The sequence below is a fragment of the Gouania willdenowi genome, chromosome 9 (assembly GCF_900634775.1).
Source record: "Gouania willdenowi chromosome 9, fGouWil2.1, whole genome shotgun sequence".
NCBI classification, from domain to species: domain Eukaryota; kingdom Metazoa; phylum Chordata; class Actinopteri; order Blenniiformes; family Gobiesocidae; genus Gouania; species Gouania willdenowi.
Window position 1 is genome coordinate 24976337 of NC_041052.1, and position 21322 is coordinate 24997658.

The 21322-nt window shown below is 36.0% G+C and overlaps 1 protein-coding gene across 2 annotated transcripts in view; it reads left to right on the forward strand.

The window, feature by feature from the left end:
- The window catches only part of zbtb34 (zinc finger and BTB domain containing 34), a 30248-nt gene extending 17236 nt beyond the window's left edge, over positions 1-13012 (forward strand). For both annotated transcript variants that reach the window (XM_028457783.1, XM_028457782.1), the window contains exon 2: positions 6575-13012. In XM_028457783.1, the coding sequence (XP_028313584.1) occupies positions 6575-8095 (1521 nt within the window). In that variant the 3' untranslated portion in view covers positions 8096-13012. The remainder of the gene's footprint in view (positions 1-6574) is intronic.
- Positions 13013-21322: the final 8310 nt, after the last annotated feature.

Genomic DNA, 21322 nt, shown 5'->3' on the forward strand with positions numbered 1-21322 from the left:
ATATATATTTTATTCTTTGACAAAAACAGTTCACTATTTTATGGAGATGGTACTGTTGAACAGTTTGAGTTATTTCAGAGCTTAAGGTATGTGTACATATAATACATAAAAAAAGGGTGTTTGACTTCAATTTCCACAGAATAGATGTGATATAGCAGGATAATGATAATAAATGAATAAAAGCATATTTGATAATCTTCTCATTAAAGATGGATACTAATTTTCAAAAGAGGTAAGAAGAAGTTTCAAACTTTTCTAGTCCTACCCACTTGTGTTAATCATTTAATAGTGGAGTGAAAGTAAAAAGTGTCCCCCAAATATAATACTCAAGTAAAGTACAGATACTACAAAATATTACTTCTTCGTATTCACATGTGTACAGCGGAGGTGGGGCGTGCTTCTGTGTCCACTTCACCCTGAAACAGACAGAAGTCTCCAGTATGAAAGCGAAAGTAAACGGAAGTGCATCGCTCCGTTCTTTTAACATGCTCAGTCTGAATAAACAAAACAAGCGTGCACACTAGGGATGTAAAGATGAATAGTGAGGCAATTAAAAATTGATTCAAAGGTGTCACATCGATACTCTAAAATTGAATCGCAGTACTTAAAAAAAAAAAAAAAAGAATTTATAAATTATTTTTTAAACAGCTGAGGGCACTATCTATTTAGAATTTGAAATTCAGGATGCACCACCGTGTTTTAAATCAGAAGGTTGGAAGCATTTTAGCTTCCACAAGACAAAATAAAAGAAGTGAGAAAGAAAGAACATGTGAAAGCCAAGGTAAGAGAGAGACAGAGTGGAAGCGGAGAAACGAGAGAGAGAGAGAGAATGAAAGCCATAGTTTGTTTATTCATGTTATTTTTTTTGATATGGGATTTGTTTTAAACGTCCAATTGTTAAGGCTCAAAATACATTTTCAGTTGCACTTTTAAAAAGAAAAAGAAAAGGAACTATTATGCAGTTTTGCATAGTTTACTGTAGAGCCAGAATTTAAATGAATAGGAGTCTTCTTCATTTGTACTATTTCTTTATTTATTTCATTCAGGATTTATTTTTAATTGAATTGCATTGTTTTGCATAATTCATCAAAGGATTCTTTTGACAATGAAAGATAAAAGAAAATAGTACAGTATTTTTATTTTTTTGTAAGAAAAAAAAAATTTTTCAGTCATCATTTGTCGACAGTCTAATTTTGTAGAATAAATCGTGAAAGAATCGTATCGTGAACCCAGTATCGTGAATCGAATCGTATGGGGAGTTGAGTGAATCGTTACATCCCTAGTGCACACATAAAAACACACACTAACGGCAGACGTTGCCCCCACATTCAGAGCCAGAAGACTAGGGAAGAAGGCCGGTGCTCTGCTCTAACGAGAGACATTTTTGCCGTTCACGACAATGACGTCATTGATCGGATCGGCAAATTAGGACATTACAGCCGATCACATTAATTGCATAAAATGCAAAATATCATCCGATATAGCTGACCAGATCAGTGTAAAGCCTACTATATATCAATTCTAAACACTCACTTTTCCTGCTCATCCCACAGATGCTTATTGTTACAAACATGGCCCCATTAAAAGTCAATAAACAGGCTTTCCAGAAACATAGTGTTTGTTTGCTTGGTGCTATTTTTTGACTATAAAGCTATATATGTACACTTTCCATATGTATTTACAAAATATGTTTCCCAAAACATGTTTTAGTTTAAGTCAAGCATTGAATTTGATATCTTGTTAAATATTTTAAACTTGAGGGAGACAGTTGACGGGGAAGCCCCTGAGAAATAAAGCAGGTTAATTACACATTGTCATTACAGAGGCAGTGTTCCCCCGATTGATTTTCACTGCTTCAGTTCCATCTGAGGTTGTGAAACACATGGAAACCAGTATGTACCAACTCTTTGCTTAGAAGTAGAACTGGACTTTCCCCTTTCAATGCCAAACACCATTTACGTATACATCTAGATCTATAAACACTAATTTATCTGTACTGTGCCTTACCACAGAAAGTACAGGTTGTATCATACTGCATTGTTTTCTGATGATTGCAGTTGGCTCACCCAATGTATGTGTGTACACACTAAGCAGCAGTAGTCCTTAAATATAAGGTCATGAATAACATTGGGGATGAATATGGTGAACCTGCACTGGGTGGTTACCTATAATAGATTGTTGTTGGCCTTTTCTGCATTATTATGGAACTTCATTTATGTCCTTCTGAAAATCACAAAATTTAGATTGCCAACACTTTTCCCATGCAATTTGATTTAATTGCTATAACTCTCTTGCAATATAGACCAATTGTCTCATGGCCATCCAGCTCTTGTGTTGTTGTACAATGCAACATCAGCACACTTACTAAGAAATAGCATTAAAGCAGAGAAACTTCTTTTAAGTGAGGAGGAGAAGGATCAAATTGTTTGTTTATTGAACTAGTACCCAGCAAATATGTTTTTATTTAACACAAGTGGGTTCTTATTTCTGAGTACAAAGTACAGTTAACATGCTGTTTCTAGTTCCTTTTGCACCAAATACGACTGCACACGTGTGTGAGTAAGTTGCATGTAAGCAGAGAATCTACATTTTCACTGTTTGACATTATGTTTAATTTTTGAAATAAACAAACAATCTCCCGACCCTTTGTATAAGAAATCTATATCCATGAAGGATTTGTTTGGGGTTTGTCTTAACACTAAAAATGACACAAGATTAAATTGGCAGCAGCTCTTCCATAGGAATGTTATTATAGGGTAAAACTACAGTGTTATGTGAATCATGCTGCACGCAAAAGAAATCTAGTACAGGAATCGTTGACTCATGCAGCTGGTTATTAGTCAAGTGTAAGACAGGTGGCCTATAAATGGTTAAAGTTCAGCACTGTTTCTACTCTTTTTGGCCATTCTGTAATTATGACTACGAGAAGAAAATACACATGTCTCAGTGAGACGTAGGATAATTCTAGAAAGACTATAATATATAACTGCATATAACTAGGGATGTAACGATTCACTCAACTCCCGATACGATTTGATTCACGATGCTGGGTTCACGATACGATTCTCTCACGATTTATTTTACAAAATGGGACTGTAGACAAATGATGATTGAAAAATATTCCTTTATTTTTTTGGGGAAAAAACTAGAAAAACTGTACTAATTTCCTTTTATTTTTCATTGTCAAAAGAATCCCTTGATAAACTATTCAAAACAATGCAATTTAACTAAAAATAAATCTTGATTGAAATAAATTATTAATACAAATGAAGAAGAAGCCCATTTATTTCAATTCTGGTTCTATAGTTAATAGGGATGTAACGATTAATCGTAAGGCAGTTAAAAATCGATTTATAGGTACCATGGTTGATATCGATTTTCTGAAAATTGAATCGCAGTACTTTTTTTATCCACAAGTGTAGGCGGCGGGCGGAGTCTGCTAATACTTTCTTTCTGGCTGCCTTCTACTTTTAAATATGTTAATAAATGATTCATTACACCTTAAGCGCCGAAAGAATATCTGTAATATTACTTGCATAGTCACATTTTTCTATTAGCTCTGTCTGCTAGCATAGCTTCTCTTCTTCACTGCAAGATATCTGCATGCCAACCGACCACTGGGTTACCAGCGCCCTCTGCTGGTCCAAACAAATATGACGTAAATCAGTGCAATCACAGTTTTTTTTTTTTTTTAAAGTCCAATTGTTAAGGCACAAAATACATTTTCAGTTGCACTTTTAAAAGAAAAAGAACTATTATGCAGTTTTGCATTGTTTATTATAGAACCAGAATTTAAATGAATAGGCTTCATTTTCATTTGTATTATTCCTTTATTTATTTCACTCAAGATGTATTTTTAGTTAAATTGCATTGTTTTGAATAGTTTATCAAGGAATTCTTTTGACAATGAAAAATAAAAGGAAAATAGTACAGTATTTTCTAGTTTTTTTCCCAAAAAAAAAATTTGTCTACTGTCCCATTTTGTAAAATAAATCGTGAGAGAATCGTATCGTGAACCCAGTATTGTGAATCGAATCGTATCAGGAGTTGAGTGAATCGTTACATCCCTAATAGTTAACAATGGAAAACTGCATAATTTTTCTTTTTAAAAGTGCAACTGAAAATGTATTTTGTGCCTTAACAATTGGACTTAAAAAAAAAAAAACCAGTCTGCATTGTATTTATGTCAGATATTTGTTTGGACCAGCAGAGGCCGCTGGTAACCCAGTGTTCGGTTGAGATGCAGCTATTCTTTGCAGTGAAGACGAGATGCTATGCACTAGCAGATAGAGCTATTAGAAAAATGTGACTTTTACAGATATTCACATACACTTCCATCATTCAGTCTGTTCTGTGCACCTCCATCACTGTCTGGTTTGGATCTACAACCAAACTAGACAGATACAGACTACAAAGGATAATCAGGACTGCAGAAAAGATCATTGGTGTTGATCTGCCCTCCATCCAAGACTTATACCTGTCCAGGGTCAGGAAACAGGCAGGTAGCATCACTGTAGATCCCTCACACCCTGCACACAATCTGTTTAAACTCCTCCCCTCCGGCAGACGCTACAGATCACTGTACGCAAAAACTACCCGCCATAAAAACAGTTTCTTCCCCCAGGCTGTCACTCTGATCAACTCTAAACAGTCATAGAGTTTCAGACCTGTTTCTGTTACTGTGAAATAACCATGGAACTAAACATAACCCTGGATCAACCTGTCACTGTGAAATGTTCATGGACATAATATTTTCATTTAAATGTTCACCTGCACTACTCATCAATGCACTACTGCACTATTATCTTATTATTATTGTATTTTTATTTTATTTCGTTATTATTGTTATTAGTATTATTAGTATTATTATTATTATTATTATTATTATTATTACTATTATTATCTTGTTATTTTATTTAGTTTGCACATATTAGTCTAACTACTCATATATTTATCTTTATACTTCTTTTTTTTATTTATTTTTCTTTATTCTAGTTGATTGTTTTTATTTAATGTTACACTATCTGAGAGAGCACAAGTCACCAAGACAAATTCCTCGTGTGTATTCATACACTCTTGGTCAATAAAGTTGATTCTGATTCTGATTCTGATAATATTACAGATATTCTTTTGGTGCTAAAGGGGTAAGGAATCATTTATGAAGAGTAGAAGGTGGCCAGAAAGAAAGTAATAGTAGATTCCACCCGCCGCCTCAGCATTTGGACAAGAGAAGGATAAATATATAGCGCCCTCTGCTGTTTAAAAAAAGTACTGCGATTAAATTTTCAGAGAATCGATGTGAACGTGATACCTATGGATCGATTTTTAACTGCCTTACAATTAATCGATACATCCCTACATATAACAGTATCTCTGACATGATTATGTAAAAAACCTAACTGGAAATTCTGCCATTGTCTTGTTTTTCTTGTTCAGATGATCAGATCATAGAGGTTAGTATTGGTAGCTCAAAAAAGACTGAAACGAAAAAGTTTAATAGCCTTTCCTTCACGACATAACTGCTTATGCTATTCACAAAGAGAGCTACGCAAGATCGGAGGCTGTCAATCATCGTCATATATGACGCCAAATCCAGTTTTCAACCTCAAATCACTTAACTAAAAAAATGAGCACTTGAACACAATGTTGGGTGATAATAACTAATGATCACAGCAGAGTTTAGGTTTGAAAAAAAACATGTGACAAGTATTTTAACTTTACAGCTTGACCAACATTGAGGAGGTGGGGTTTATGACCTATACTGCAACCATTCAGCAGGCGGAGCTCTAAAAAAAAAGCTTCACTTCCCCATGAGAGCTTGCGTCGACCGTTTTTTTTACAATCTATGGTGCTGACTTTGTACCAACCTCGATAAAATGAAGGCATTGCATGTGCATAAGTTAGTATAAATGCTTCGAAGACTAAATCAATTGAGAATTATGTGAAAATATTGAGTTAGCACTGACATCCAACAATACACAATATAAAATAAAATACAAAATGAAATGTTTAACTTAAGCCCATTCTGGGCTGCTTAAATATGTCAAATTGTATGTGTTCTCTCATAAAAACACAAAGTGCATATAAGTTCTTGGTCAAAGAGTAGCTTCGCTGCTTTATCACAGCATAGATTTACTTTACTTTAATTACTTCAATCAAATCAGAGCTGCAGCACTGAACGGTCTCTCACTGTGCGTATCTCCGTCTCCAACGACGTAGATCACTTCTTGTGTGCGCTGCTCTGTTCCCACATTCAAGTAATAATCTTTCTAATGCAGATTAAATACAGTCATGATGAAGTGAAGAGGATCTGAATAGATTTCGATGAAAGGTGCCCAAAGACTCTATTGCTAAATGTATGCTTCTGAAGCGTAGTGAGGATTTTTTTGGAGGTAGGCGTCAGGTTACTGCGTAGGGGTCCAAGTTGACATGGAGAACTTTCCCAAATGCCTATAGTGTCAAGTCCAAAAATGTGTTGTCTTTTTTAATATCATTAATTTATTTAGATTTTAAGTAACTTGGCATGCATGATGTTTAGATTTCTAATGCCATTCTTTCTTTTATTATTTTTCAGGCTGTCAAAAAACTGGAGAAGCATATTCAAGAAATGGACGACGGCAGCTACATCGAGTTTGATGTGCCGGAGTTCAGTAACACGGTTCTGACCCAACTCAATGAGTTGCGGCTTCAGGGGAAGTTGTGTGACATAATTGTTCACATTCAGGGGCAACCATTTCGAGCCCACAAGGCTGTGCTGGCAGCAAGTTCCCCCTACTTTCGTGACCACTCTGCTCTCGGCACCATGAGTGGCCTTTCAATCTCAGTCATCAAAAGCCCAGAGGTCTTTGAGCAGCTCCTTGCATTTTGCTACACTGGTCACATGTCTCTACAGCTCAAGGATATCATAAGCTTTCTCACTGCAGCCAGTTTTCTGCAGATGCAGGCAATCATTGACAAATGCACCCAAATCCTAGAAAGCATCCATTCCAAGATCAGCCTCCCAGTTAATACCTGCAGCCCAGAGAAGGAAATCCAGCAAAGCAGCCGCAATGGAGTTAATGACAGCAGCCTCTTTTTAAATCCTACCCAGATCTCCCCCCCTTATTACTCCCGACAGAGTCAGACAGGACACGAAGGAAAGGTCCCAGGCCGAGCACGACAGCAACTAGAGGAAGGCCAGTCGGACCGGGGCAGCAGTGATGGTGTGTCAGAACATGATGCACCTATGGAGGGAGAAACGGAGCAAGTGGAACTGATTGGCAAAGACGGTCAAGTGACGGATGTGCATGTGAAGATAGAAAAGACCGACAGGCCTTCTTACTCTGATAGTTCCTCAGCTGGTGATGATGGGTACCACACAGAGTTAGTAGATGGAGACCAGGTTCTGGCTGTAAGTGTTGGCTCCTATGGCCCTGTCATTCAACCTGCTTCCTATTCCTACTCAGGGCTGTCCTCCTCATGCTTCGTCAACCTTAGCAACTCCAGTCCTTCGCGCTCTATGCTTAGTGGCTTCAGAGGTGGACGGGCTCGGTCTAAACGCCCATTGGTTATTCCTGCAGGGGTGCTGAGTCATCTAAAACAGGCCTCAGATGATGGGGAATCAGCTGTGGCACCCACTGAGTTGAAGAATGATGTACGAGAGCGAAGCCTGCGTAACCAGTGGTACCCATATAACGACAGACTTATTTGCATTTACTGTGGAAAGACCTTCAATCAGAAAGGGAGCCTGGACCGCCACATGCGTTTACACATGGGAATCACCCCATTTGTTTGTAAGTTCTGTGGCAAGAAATACACGAGGAAAGACCAGCTGGAGTACCACATCCGTGGGCACACAGACAACAAGCCCTTCCACTGTCAGATCTGTGGCAAATGCTTCCCATTTCAGGGCACTCTTAACCAGCACCTGAGGAAGAAGCACATGGGAGCCTCCGAGCTCAACAATCATCCGGACTCCCCCGATAGGACGGAGGGAAACTCGGTTCACAAGGACCAAGAGGACACCTCTGAGGGAATGGCACTTGAGGCCCACTTTGCAGCGGAGGCGGGAGCAAATGATATGGAGAGTTCAAAAGGCAGTCCAGAAGAGGATTAAGATGTGAATTTTAGGTCCTGCTTCAGGTTAAGGAAGCTTTAAAATGTTTTTAACGTCAATTTAAAGGATTCTCTTTTGCAATTTTTCTCCCTCTACTATGAAAATTTAATATGTCATTTTCAAAAGTTAGATGCTAAATATAGAGAAATAATAGGTGATTTATAGAAGTTTTAATCTGTCAAGCAAAGGGGAGTAATACACACTATTTTTGAGGAGGTCCTAATAATCAAGACCTCCCCCCCAAAAAAAATGTAACTTTTTATCTTTCTGTGTTTTTAAAACATATTTACAGAGTTATATAGGCATGTTGCAATAATTGATAATGTGAAAGCTCTGATAAGATGCTTGTCATATCACCTTTTGATCTGATCCGTTTTTGCACATGTGGCCACAGAAGGTCACTAACTCACAAGGAATGATTTTAGTTTTTCTGCCAGTGCAAAGTTTGGTGTGACATATCCACTCAATACCTCATGATGCAACTACACACTCATAACAGACAGTATTTTCACTTCACTGAAACTTACCGGGTTCTACCTCATAGCTAAGAACCTATTAAAAACCTACTTTTTCATTGTCATCCTATTTTGGTTTTTTGATTTTTTATTTTCAATGTATGTACAAAATCTTCTTGCCAAACTCTGTAAAGAATTTTCTCTTAACACAAAGCCTTAGGAGAAATATTCTTTCCTGATTGTATGGACTAGGGACAAAGTCCTTGTACAAAAAAAAACTTAAAAAAAAAAATCTTGGTCAGCCAGGTTAAAACAACGCTTCAGGGTGTGTTATGTTAGTAGTGCATTAAAATGACTGGCTAATCTATAAAGAAACGAGTAAGAAAATGACTTTTTAAGGATTCAAGAACGTGTCTGAACTTGCTATCAGAATTCTTACTCTGTTGTCTTTGGCATGGCTTTGATACCGCCATTGATGCAGTGGCTGAGAAACGTCCATTAAGTGTTTTTTTCTTTTTCTTTTGCTTTTCACTCTGGTGGCAGTCTTCTAAATAACTATTGTATATGTTTCTGTTTTTATCCAGAGATAGGCTTCCAGTGCAGTACTCGTCTTACAATGACGAAAATAGTTAATGTGAACTCAGCACAGCGGGATCGGCTCTGGATCTGTTCACATAAACCATAGTGTACGTTGAACAATATGCAAACAGAAAGAACTAAGGAAAGCAGCCATTGTAACATGGGGTTTCTTACTTTATTTGAAATGTTCCAATTTCCTAGTTTGGTTTGTCTTTTTTTTTTTTTTTTTGATGAGACAATTGATCCATGATTGGATTTCTGAATGATTTGGGGTCAAGTGAGAAAATAGTTTCCTTTTTTGTTAATCCTACTTGCATACATAATCATTTGGCTTAACCAGATTAAGGTTAAGATAGAGCTGGTGATCCAAAGTATTGATGCACTTTGCAGAGTTAGTGGGTGGTTGGGTTCTTCCATTGTTGAATCAGCTAAATTCTGTCTTAAAGTTGATGCTACATCAGTGGTGTTGGAGCAGTACTTGTTTCACAGCAGTAGTTTTTCTGTGTTAAAATGTAAGCTTGAATGAATTTTGGCAATCAACATAAAAGCTTTTGGCTTAAAGTTGTGTGAGATTTTAAGATAATCCATACTGCATTACACTTAGGTGGTTTTTTATATGGTGTTCCTAAAGAAGTTTTCTTTTAAAACAAATGATTATATTGTCAGTCAGCTAATTTAAGGCTTGGTTGGGTGGATCCTTTTGCCACATCCTGTTTGGCAACTAGCTATTACTTGCCTTTTTTTAAGCACCTGCTTTTGGCCTTTATTACCCATTTATGTTTATGTTAATAAATGAATAAAATAGTTATTTCATACATTTCTACTAGTGCATTTGGTGGTAAACTGTTTCGTTGGTTATGTATGATGATACACTAAAAGGCAGAAGTTTCTAAGCCTCTGAATGTACAGTTTTAACTGACTGTCACGATGGCTAACCAAATTTAAAGAATTTAGTCAAAATCCAGATAGGTAAAATCGGTATAGCTTTGTTATTTCTGTGTAAAAATCTCAAATAACATGTCTCCAACAGCATTCACAATTTGTCGGACTATTTCAGTAATTGTCACGTGTTCTGCCACGCCTGCTTTTCAGAAGAAGACAATCTTCCTCCAAAATATCTTCCTATTCTATTTTGTCAAGATAGCCACCAGTTTAAAAAAAACACTGGTACTAGTTTGATGAATGTTTACAAAGTTATTTTCTATTGGTCATCCACGTATGTGATATGGAAGTTCGTCAATTAGTCTGACTTCACCCAGCGTCAGTCTTTGACTCAGGAACCTGTTGGTAATTTTTAGCCCTCCGGCCTTTTGTGAATGGTGGGTGCAAATGGCATGAATAAACCTTTTTGCCAGGAAATCACACCAAAGACTGAGAACTAATTTTAGCAGCCAAGTCTCGACTGTATCGCATCACTGAATGATCTCGCAAACGTTCTTACTTCACTGTAAACCAAGTTCATTGCTGTTTTTAAGGAATGTAACAACCATTTCAACAATATGCTCAACAGACCTTAAATTGAAAAATCGAAAGTAACATCGTATTCTAAGCCATACAGAAAAATCAAAGAAGATCCAATGTGCAATAGGTTTTTTTTAATTGTTTAAAGCCAATGCAAACAAAAAGTGAACTTCCCAAAAAGTGGCGTTTTACACTTGAGTGCCTTGCCACAACCTTTGTACTTAAGATTTTGGCACTTGAAATCTGGTGCCTCTTTCAGTTGAAGATTAAATAAAAAAGATGGCGAAACAATATGGCTGCATTATACAGTATATCATAAGGAGGTACTAAGGATGGATATATCGCCATTCATATCATTCTTGTTCATTATGTGATATCCTTCTGTATTTTTACTTTTGTGCTTTTTGTCATTGAATGTTGAATTGATTGGGAAGTGTACCACATTTTGTAGCAGCCAATTATAATCAAATAAGGTGGTTTTGTTGTCTTTGGTGAATTCTGCATACTGTATTCATCCTCTTGATCTGAGAACAATCGAAGCAATGTACTGTAGGGGAGGCATTTCAGTGAAGGAAGAGCATGCATAGAAACACAAAACAGCCTTTGTGCTCTTAGAGCATCAGGCAGTTGAACCTCTGGATGGGATTTTTAGTAAATAACGTGAATCTTAGGCTTTTCTCATATACTGTAGCTAAAATTGCACGTCGCTAAACCACAAAATTGTACAAAATTGCCAATGTTTTATTTTTCTTTTTTCTTTTTTTTTTTTTTTTTTTAAATCTGCCTTTTCTTGTATTTCTGTCATTGATTGTGCACTTAAAATGTTTTCAGTCACACTGGTTCCATTTGAAATGGCTCAAAGGGACCGACTTTTAATAGCCTCAATCAGTACGGTAGGAACCTTTTCTTGCCTTGAACGGTGCTTATAGTCTAGACCTTTTTTTTTTCTTCTTTTCATTGGATTATGTCATTGTGTTTGCTCATGGTGAAGGGGGGGGGGGGTTGTTAAAACTGCTTTTTACAAACTATACTTAGCCATCTGAAAATACACACTTACAGACCCAACTTAACTTGACACACTCAACTCAGTCAACTCTTTGTTCCCGCCCTCCTGAGAGGAACAAGAGGCTCATTTCAGGCCACAAGTAATCAAAAGGAAGTGTTTACAAGGAAGGCTGTCGGACTACTCTATGAAATTGCAGCTCGATCTATTCCTTTATTAAAAAAAACTCACATCAGGTAGTTTACAAACACTGATACAGGCTTTAAAAAAAAAAAAAAAAAAAAAAAATCATCAGTCTTCCACAGATTTTCTGTCAGTTTCTGTCCTCTGTGTATTATCCAGAAAAAGCAATAACCTTTTTCAAAGTAAAAGTGGCGTATTGGGATCATCAAACCCTTTGAATTATCGACCTGTCGCCTGTCAAGGAAACTAAATGTCAAGGAGCTGTTGAATTGACATAAGAGCAGGACAATTTGGTATTGATTTGTGATTCTTTATGAATTTTTCTAAAAAACTTTTGACAGATTGATTTTCGCTAACTAAAGTTCCCAGTGTAAATAAGTGGTTTTAAATGCTTATCAAAATAATCAAGGAGGAAGCAGAAAACTGCAAGTGAAAAGTTCAGCGCGTGGCTCAGTAAACACTCAGTGGCACTGTTCAGAGATGCATCTCTCGCTGAGTTACACGTTAAAAGGGATTTTGGGCTGCAAAGCCACTGTTAAGAGAGTGGGATGTCTGCTGACATGTTGAGGTGCACTTATCTCATTTGGACCCAAAACAATAGCTGTAGCTGTTCAGGGTTGGAAGGGAGGTCTTAGATGAAGCTGTTGTGTTTATTTTTATCTCCCTCAAGCTGCACTACAGTGTTTCTGGCTCGCATATACTTGGTGATGAGGCACAAAACCCATACAACTCCTAGAACTCAGGGTATATAATGTGGTCTCACTGGACATGCAACTTGTGTCCATAGTACAATAGTGCACTTCTCTCTTCAGGTGGGGAAACAAGTCCTCAGACATTAGTTTCTCAACATTCTGCCTCAACGTCTCCACAGGATCATATTTATCATTGAGCCCAAGCTTGAGGTCCCCAGGAGTACATGAACCGAAGCATGGCAGCAGAAACACCCCAACTCCTATTTGTTCACTCTACACACAACCTCACAACTCAACTGTGAACCTCAGAACTCTACTGTTTTGTACAACTATGAAGTAAATGAAGCTAGCTACAGCTGATGTATCTATTGCCATTTATGACTTTATTTTATAGCATGAAAAAATATATTTATTCAAATTCTATATTTTACCCATAATCATTCTGTGCTGCTTCATTTTGGTTTCTACGCTTGTATATTGCTTTTTTATTATATAAAAATGTCAATAGAAAAATGCGTTTGTAAAATAAAAGACGCTGATTTGACTCCGACTTGTTTGTGTTTTTTTTTTTTTTTTTGCAGTGGGTTGATATTGCTGTTAAACATGTCGTCAGGGTAGATGGACCAGATTTGAACCACGGACTTTCAATTTTACACATTTTGTATGAACGCTGCCTGGCAGGGTTGGGGTCAATTAGGTTTTTCAGTTACAATTAAGTTTTCAACTACCCATGTTCAATTATGATTAGTGACCAGCATTTTTTCTAATTCCAATTCATTTTTTTTTATCCTCAAAGTTGATTACAATTATGCTCTCAATTACTAAATTTCAATAACAATTGGTCACAATTACTGAGCCTGAAATAAATAACCTAATAAAAGTTATCCTTCCTCTTGTGTTAGCTTTCTGTTAGCATCTCTTATAATAACGGATCCTAAATCTGCTGTAAAATACATTAAAAACAAATATCTGTTGTTTAATTTCTTTCCTATCTTTTGGTTACCTTGTTAGGCTTCCTAATCCAGTGATTCTCAACTGGTGGATCGGGACCCAAAAGTGGGCCACGGACCTGTACTGGGTGGGTTGCGGACAGCTGGTCAAAAATAAACACTTAGTCTCTCATGTTGGACTTGTCTCTTATTTTGAAAGAAACTTTTCTTTTGATAGGCATGCTGTGCACAGGAAAATATATAGATTTATGTTTTTTTTTTTTTTTTTTAAGTATCTGTGTGTGTGTTTTCAGCAGCTATTTCTGAAAACCTAAATTTGGTTGGTTGAATTCTAAAAAAGGTTTGCGATTTAATGACCATGGCAAAACTTGGGTCCCAGGGTGAGACCAGTTGAAAACTCCTGTCCTAATCATGAAAATATAGGTTTTAATTTTTTTTTTTTGTGTGGACATTTACCATTAAATGGTAAAATGTGGGAAAGCTTGATATGAAACATATTTTAATAATAGTAAATAATGATCAATTACGCAATTGCAATTGTAATTGACCCCAACCCTGCATGCTGGCTAAATAAATGACGTATGTGCAACTGTGGCCCTCCAGAGGGAGCCAGAGGTCAACAGATACACATGAGATGGTCCTCGCCACAGAATTTACACCAGGGTCTCAGAGTGGGTCCAGGACAGGTCACATCTCTAAATCCAAGTGGTTTTCTGGCTATTCAGATCATCTATTATACCCATTCCATTGATATTGAGGCTTTTCAACTTGCCATCCACTTGGCTGTTGTGGGAAAATTATCTGAGATCATTCAGTCCTGGCCTTTTCAGAATCACTTCGTTGAACTTCTTTAAGCACCATTCACCAACTCACTTTTATTATTTACATATATACATTCAAGGCACTAACCTGTGCTTTTTAAGAATGCCATAGATTTGTTTCTTTTTCGTTTTTTTTTTTTTTTGTGGGTGTGTCCAGGGCTGGCCCTAGAAATCTAAACACCTTTCGGGGCCCCACACTGCCAATTATGAACAGTAAGGAGCCCAAAAGCAAAAACCGTATTCTATTATAAACCAAATTAATTAAATTTGTCCCTCTATGAACATGATGGCTATAGTTTACTGACTGCTCCTCTACTGTCTGAATGCTCCTCGGTGTCAAACATGTTAAATGACAAAAACGCTGACTAGCACATTGCCAGTCGGAAGTATGTATTCATATAGTGGGAGCTTAAGTAGAGTTGTCAATTATGGCCAAATGAGTATGTGTTTGAAAGTTGGATGTACAAAGAGGTGTACATACTCTCTAGTGTTATAAAGGGGTATATTTGCGAGTGCAAAATGAAATAGTGTGTCTGATAAAAGACAGGAATTGCTACAAATAAAACTGTTTATTTAGCATTTAACATTGCTCAGTGCAGTGGTGCTTATCATCCAAGGTTAGTAATTAATATACAAATAGATGTAACTTAGCGAGCAGATTGAAAATAACTTCATCTATAGATCATGTGTGGCTCACACTTTCAGAGGAAATGTGTGTGTCTGCGTGTGCATGTACGTGTGTGTGTTTTGCAACACCAAATAAGTCCAAAATAACAGATGCACACACTCGGGGTATTTGGAAACAGTTAAAAAAAAAAGTTTCAGCTCCATCAGACACTGCGTCAGGGAGATTTATACGTTCCACACGCACATGCACACACACACACACACACACACAGACGTTCCTTGATTTATTAAAGAGATGAACCATTTTAACCATGAGGGTAAAATAAAATGTATGCAAAGCCACTCTAATGAAACATAAATAAATACAACAGAAGGTTAAACCCTGATTTTAAATGTATTCACAAATGATCATTTACAATAAGCCAATAAATCATTTTTGCATAAGGGATTCTTTCAAATACACTTCCAACTCTGAACTATTCAACTGAGAAGAAACACAATGATCAAGGTAATAACTGCAAAAACATATTTTTTTTTTCTTTTAAAACAAAAAACAAGTAACGTTAAGGTAGTCTTCTATATCTGACATACTGTATGTCGAATGTAAAAGGCTCAAGCACAAGACCTTTCAATATTGCTGTACAATTGTTCCTAATGCAAGCAACAATAATCATGAGCCGCAGGTGAAAAATGTAGCAGATTTACCACAAGTCATTAGTAAAAAATAAAAAGCAATTCAGTCACAGAGGCTAAGTAGCTGCATATTAGACAGTTAACAATATTAGTCTCAGCAGCGTTAATCCCACTGTCCCATCAAAGTTAAAAAATGCATCCTGAGGGGAAATAGTTCAACTAAGTGACACAGCCCACGTGCATCCACCTCCCCAAAGTGTGAGTTATAAAAAAACTCAAAATTTCAAGGATGCATGACTATGAATGTGCGATTCCTCACTCGTATGTGCAAACTATAACAACAAGAAATGACATAAAAGAGCCTTCAGTCTGCTGGAGGTTGTAAGGAATTAAATAAAATGTCAGACTGACAGTGTTATGGGACTTGCAAAGACACCAAATACTAAAATAACAGTCTGACTTGCTCCGTTCAGTGGAATAAGAGAATGAAAAAAGCCACGGAGTCCAAGGACAATAACCTCGAGGCATTTCTGTTTCCACAAGATCTCTTCAACTGCATTCTGTGAGAATGATGTATTATGGTGGCTGTAACGGATACTGAGGACTATGAAGCCAATGCAGAATCTGTTTTTACACTGTAAAAAGTACAGTAAATGCAATGATCAATAAAAACACGATAATATTGAGTTCTAGATATTGGTTTAGAAAGCTTGACACCTATGTTAATAAAGAAAATAGGATTTTACAAGATAAGTAATGATGATGTGAATAACATGTCATACGATTTCTTTTATGAGATGTTTTCATACTGTCCCACTTGACAGAGAAAAAGAGCCAGATGTGGTCCCTTAATGACCACATTGATAAAGAAAAATTGGTTTGGATTTGTTTGAACTACCAAGTAACTTTTTTTTATTTTTTTATCTTGGATTTCATGCTTCACTGCACCAATGGAGGAGCTATCATGATTAAAAAGCTAATAAACGCAGATGTGACTATAATGTGTGTGTATTGGATATCACCTTTTTCTATGTTTTAGCCCTTGCCCAGAATATTTAAAAAATAAATCTGTTACTTTTATTTTACAAGGTTGGTTACTGAGAACCAGCTCACATTTACGGTGACGACCTGGCCAGAATTGACTGGATATTTACCTTTAACCACAACATGTGCACATTGTTTAGAGACGTAAGCAAACAAAAGATCACATCGTACATGTGTGTGCCTTATCTTACTTCAAATCTGAGCTTCTTCTCTGCCATTTAATACATTTCTTATGGTGATGAAAAAACATTCACTGCTTGATGTACCTGAACTCTTTTATAGAAGAATCAGACATGTTGTTCGGTGCAGACAGGGCTTTGACATGTTTTTGCTAAAATAAGGTAAACCATCCTTGAAAAAGACATGACAGATGTTATTGAAGAACCTCCGTTTGCATCCCAAATGTGCAGATCAGTCATGACATCAACATTACCCTTACAAAAAAGAAGTCTATTTAAGTGTGCTTAGAGCATACTTATTTAAACTAAAAACTCTAAACTATACATTCAGTTTGCATTTTATGTAGTTAGCGGAGACACTTAAAAGCGCATCACTTTAGTATACTTTCAGTACACTGAAATGTATACATTAAAGTACAAGTATATTTACTTCTTACTTGCATTCATACTTTTAAAATACTTAGTACAAGTATTTAAATGGCTTTTACGTATATTCAGCTTGTGAATGTGCAAATTTTAGTGATTGCAGCCTAATAAATTACTAATAACTTATTATAGTATTGTATTAATATACCTATAAATGTACTTGCAGTATGAAATAAAGCTTTTGATAAACTAAAATTGGGCCAATTTAGTCACAAGAAGTATTGAAATAGTAAATTTTGAAGTATACTGCTAGTGTACGGGGTAAGTGTACTTGGTACCTAAAACTGTACTCAGCAAAGTATACTTAAACTATACTTAAGTATACTTAGTATATTACACTTTAGGTATACTTCTTTTTGGTCAGGGTACCCTTAGCAAAAAGTAGTTTATTCAAGTGTATTACAAGTACACTTATTTCATATTAAAAATACATATTTTTACATATACATTAAGTGTACTTTTTTATATCCTATATTTCATATACTTAATACAAGTATAGTGACGTATACTTAGCTTATACTGAAAAGTATAAAGAATAGTCAACATTAATACTTTCACTTGTACTTTAATACTAAACCTTATACTTATTCTTAGTTCATAAAAGTATAATTTAAGTGTACTTTAATAAACTAAAATGTGGACTAGAAATATCTACCTAGTATACTAGTAGTATATAGATGGGTATATTTGAAAGTGCACTTTTGTAAACTTAAAATGTTCCAATTCAATCTGAAGAAGTATTAAATTAGTTTACTTTCTAGTATTCTACAAGTACATGGTCCATAGTATACTTGGTATTCTTATACTCAAGTATAATTAATACAATTAACTTCAAGTATACTACTTTTTGCTAAGGGTAGTGCAGTTTCATCACTAAAATTGAACAGCAATATTGCACCACAGGACGTTTTCTATTCTTTTTTTTTTTTTTTTTTCTAAATATAAAAGGTTCAACCTGTGCCTTTAAGTGTGCTGATAAAGTAAGCTTCCAATGGTTTCCAGAATGGTTTTTAAACATATTCAACTCTGCCATCCAGCATGGCTTTGCTGCTTTCTCCAATGAACACACAGGGTCTGATTTTAAAATTTTAAGCGAAAAAAAAAAAAAAACATGTGCAAACGTGTCAGTGCACGCTAACACTCAATGCAGTTAATCTGCTAACAATCTGTTAAACATGCAAACTAACTCAAGCAATTTATTCAACACATCTAATGAATATGCAATCTGTGCAGAGTTGCTTTAACAAGCAAAATATTGTAAGGAGAAGATCCAAATGTGATTAGTCGGGACTGTTTTGCACAAAATATTTCCAGCGTTTGAAAAGCAGGTGTTACCTAATGGCTTTTTACACTGACGGCTGCTGGCATGAATAAAAGAAGAAGAAAAAGAAAAAAAATGGACAAAGATATAGATCTGTTTTTAATATTTCTTTAATCAAAAATGTAAACATTATTTAAGAGCTAGTTTTTCCTTATTTATTTTTTTTAATCGGTAATATAAAGATATGACAAATTAATTTATTCACAGCAGCAATGGCCGAAAAACAGGATGCTGAAAAATAATTATTTGTAGCTGTAATGTAGGAAAAGGGGAGGGACTTATATGTTTATACTTCCACCCACTCCATTTTGAACACAAAAAAAATGTGTGGATGCAGTAATATATATATATATATATATATATGCAGTATGAAATTGTTTTGTTTTTGCTTGTTTTTCTGGAGGGAAGCCATTTGCATTAAAATATTTCGTTTATTGTAATATTGTTTTTTGTATTATTGCATTTGTTCGAAATTTTGAAGAAAAAGCCTTTATATTATGTATTTTTAAGCACACCTAATTTAATACTTTTTATTTGGAATCTTGATAAACCAGGCCTTTTGAATGCTAAAATTCTAAATAAATAGCAAAACTTTTTTTTTTTTTTATATCTTAAGACAATTATTTCTTTAACATCCTTGTGTATATTATCTCAACCTTTTGAAAACCTTCTCAACTTTATATTGTAGTAAAACATACAATCGGCCAAAATGAATAAATTCTTTTTCTCTTAGAATACTTTCATTTTTTAGTCTTTGTCATTATTCCATCCTTTTTATGCCTTACTGTAGCTGGCAAGCACCCAATATTTATATTTATATGGTAGCAAAGAAATCACTTGTGGCCTACAGTGGACAGACCTGCTTGGGGTTAAAAGGTATTGTTTGAGCACTGCTTTGACCCAGATCATTCTGGAAAGAGATTAAATGATCCATATGAATGTCTGTGGTTTCTGGTTTACCTTAGTTCAAAAATGTGTATGTTAGGATCGTTGTGGTTTAAAAAGGAGCTTTGGAGTGGATGTGTGTGTGCCTGCGCTTGGCCGTCTAACATTAGCCTACTACGGACTGGTAAAATATGGAAGTTGTGGTGTACACTGCCTTCTGCCCTGTGAAAGCCTTGGCTAGATTTGGAATATAAATATTTGTTACTTTCAATTGATGGGCTATTTATTAAAATTTAAATTGCGTCACTGTTTACCAAATACAATAAAAGTAATACAACAATACAACTTGGTTAAACGTCATTTTGTGTGTGTGTGTGTGTGTGTGTGTGTTTACAACCTTTTAGCTTGTTTCTGCTTTGCATTATTTATGTATAGTTGCATTGTTGTGGCGTATGTTTCATATAAAGAAATCCAAACATGTTTTAATCAAGGGTACAATACAAAGATTTTTTGCCAGTTCCCAGCCAGCGATGATTGTTTGTATTAAGGATAATGGTAAGAATTGTATCTTACAATTACAGAAACCTTTTCTAGTTGCCGTTGTTTCTGCTCTGGAACAATTGGAGGGAAAGTAGCGTATTTTAGTGGCATACTCCATTGTATAAACATTAGCACACTGACCCTATTTGACTCTATAGCCTGGCTGTGAATGAGATCATCCTGACAGGTCAAAAAATAAAAGGAAGGGAAAGAAAAAGCCCTTCAGTGACAAAAGATGAAAAAGATCCTTTTGTTCCCAGCAGTATTCCTCCCACTTATAGATTGAATAGCTGCTGGAAGATATCTGTTCATGCCAAACTGGAGGAAAGGTGAATCACTGTCAGAAATGCGTAATGCGATGAATTCAAATAGGAACATCGGAAACGTGACCTTTGACCTGTAGGCCACACACGCTCCTCTGGAGTGTCATGGCTGTAGGGCACAGGAACAGCTGCTTCACATGACTACAATGTTGTTGATTAAACCGCAGGAGGCCAGGAACCAGCTGCTGAGGTAGCATCTGGCTTTTTTTTCCCTAGGTGGCTAATGGCTGTCTGCTGTATCTGCTTATGCAGTACAACATTATAGGGGTTGCTGGAGCCTATCCCAGTTAACAAATTTGGGGCAAAGTACACGATGGCATTTTAAACCGCTGTGGCACCGAGCAGGTGGTGCTGCTTAGTAAAAAGAAACTTATATTTTGATGCTAATGGCTAATCTTGTGCTACTTTTTAACATCATTCCATACTTTGCAATTCACCGTCATCTCAACATGATCTCACGGGGGATTGTGACTAATGTAGGGACTTTATCTTGTGTTACTGGAGAGTTTTCTGATATTTTAGAGACATGAAAGCACTAGTGCATGATGGGAATTCTGGCTCTTTTAGAGAACTGGCTCTTTTGTTCTCGGCTCACTAAAAAGAGCCGGCTCTTTCGGCTCCCAAGTGGCTCCTTAAGATTTCTTGGCGCTTAAATTAATTTATTACCAACAATAATAATGTAAAACTATACACAATATGACTTACTAATGTAAAAATACATGCACTATATCAATTATATAAATACACCTTTATTTATACACTCTACAGAGTGCAAAAACAATTGTTTAACTATCTACAAATGACCTAAACTAACTTTTAGCTTTTTACTACTAAACAAATTTAATGTGAAACAACATACAGAAGTTTACAATCACATAACAAAATATAAATTAAAATGTATAAAATAAAATAAAATAAAATCTGCATCCAGGTAAAAGTTTTCTCCTTTATTGAAGTTTGGCATTGACAGAAACTAAGTGCCTCAGCTTTGAGAGGTAGATCCTGGTGGGTTAACTGATTTTGCTACATGAGCAAGCAGGAAGTGATGTTGAGCATGCATGGACTTACCAAGAGTGTGCAGAATGTGACGTTGTTGCTTTCACGC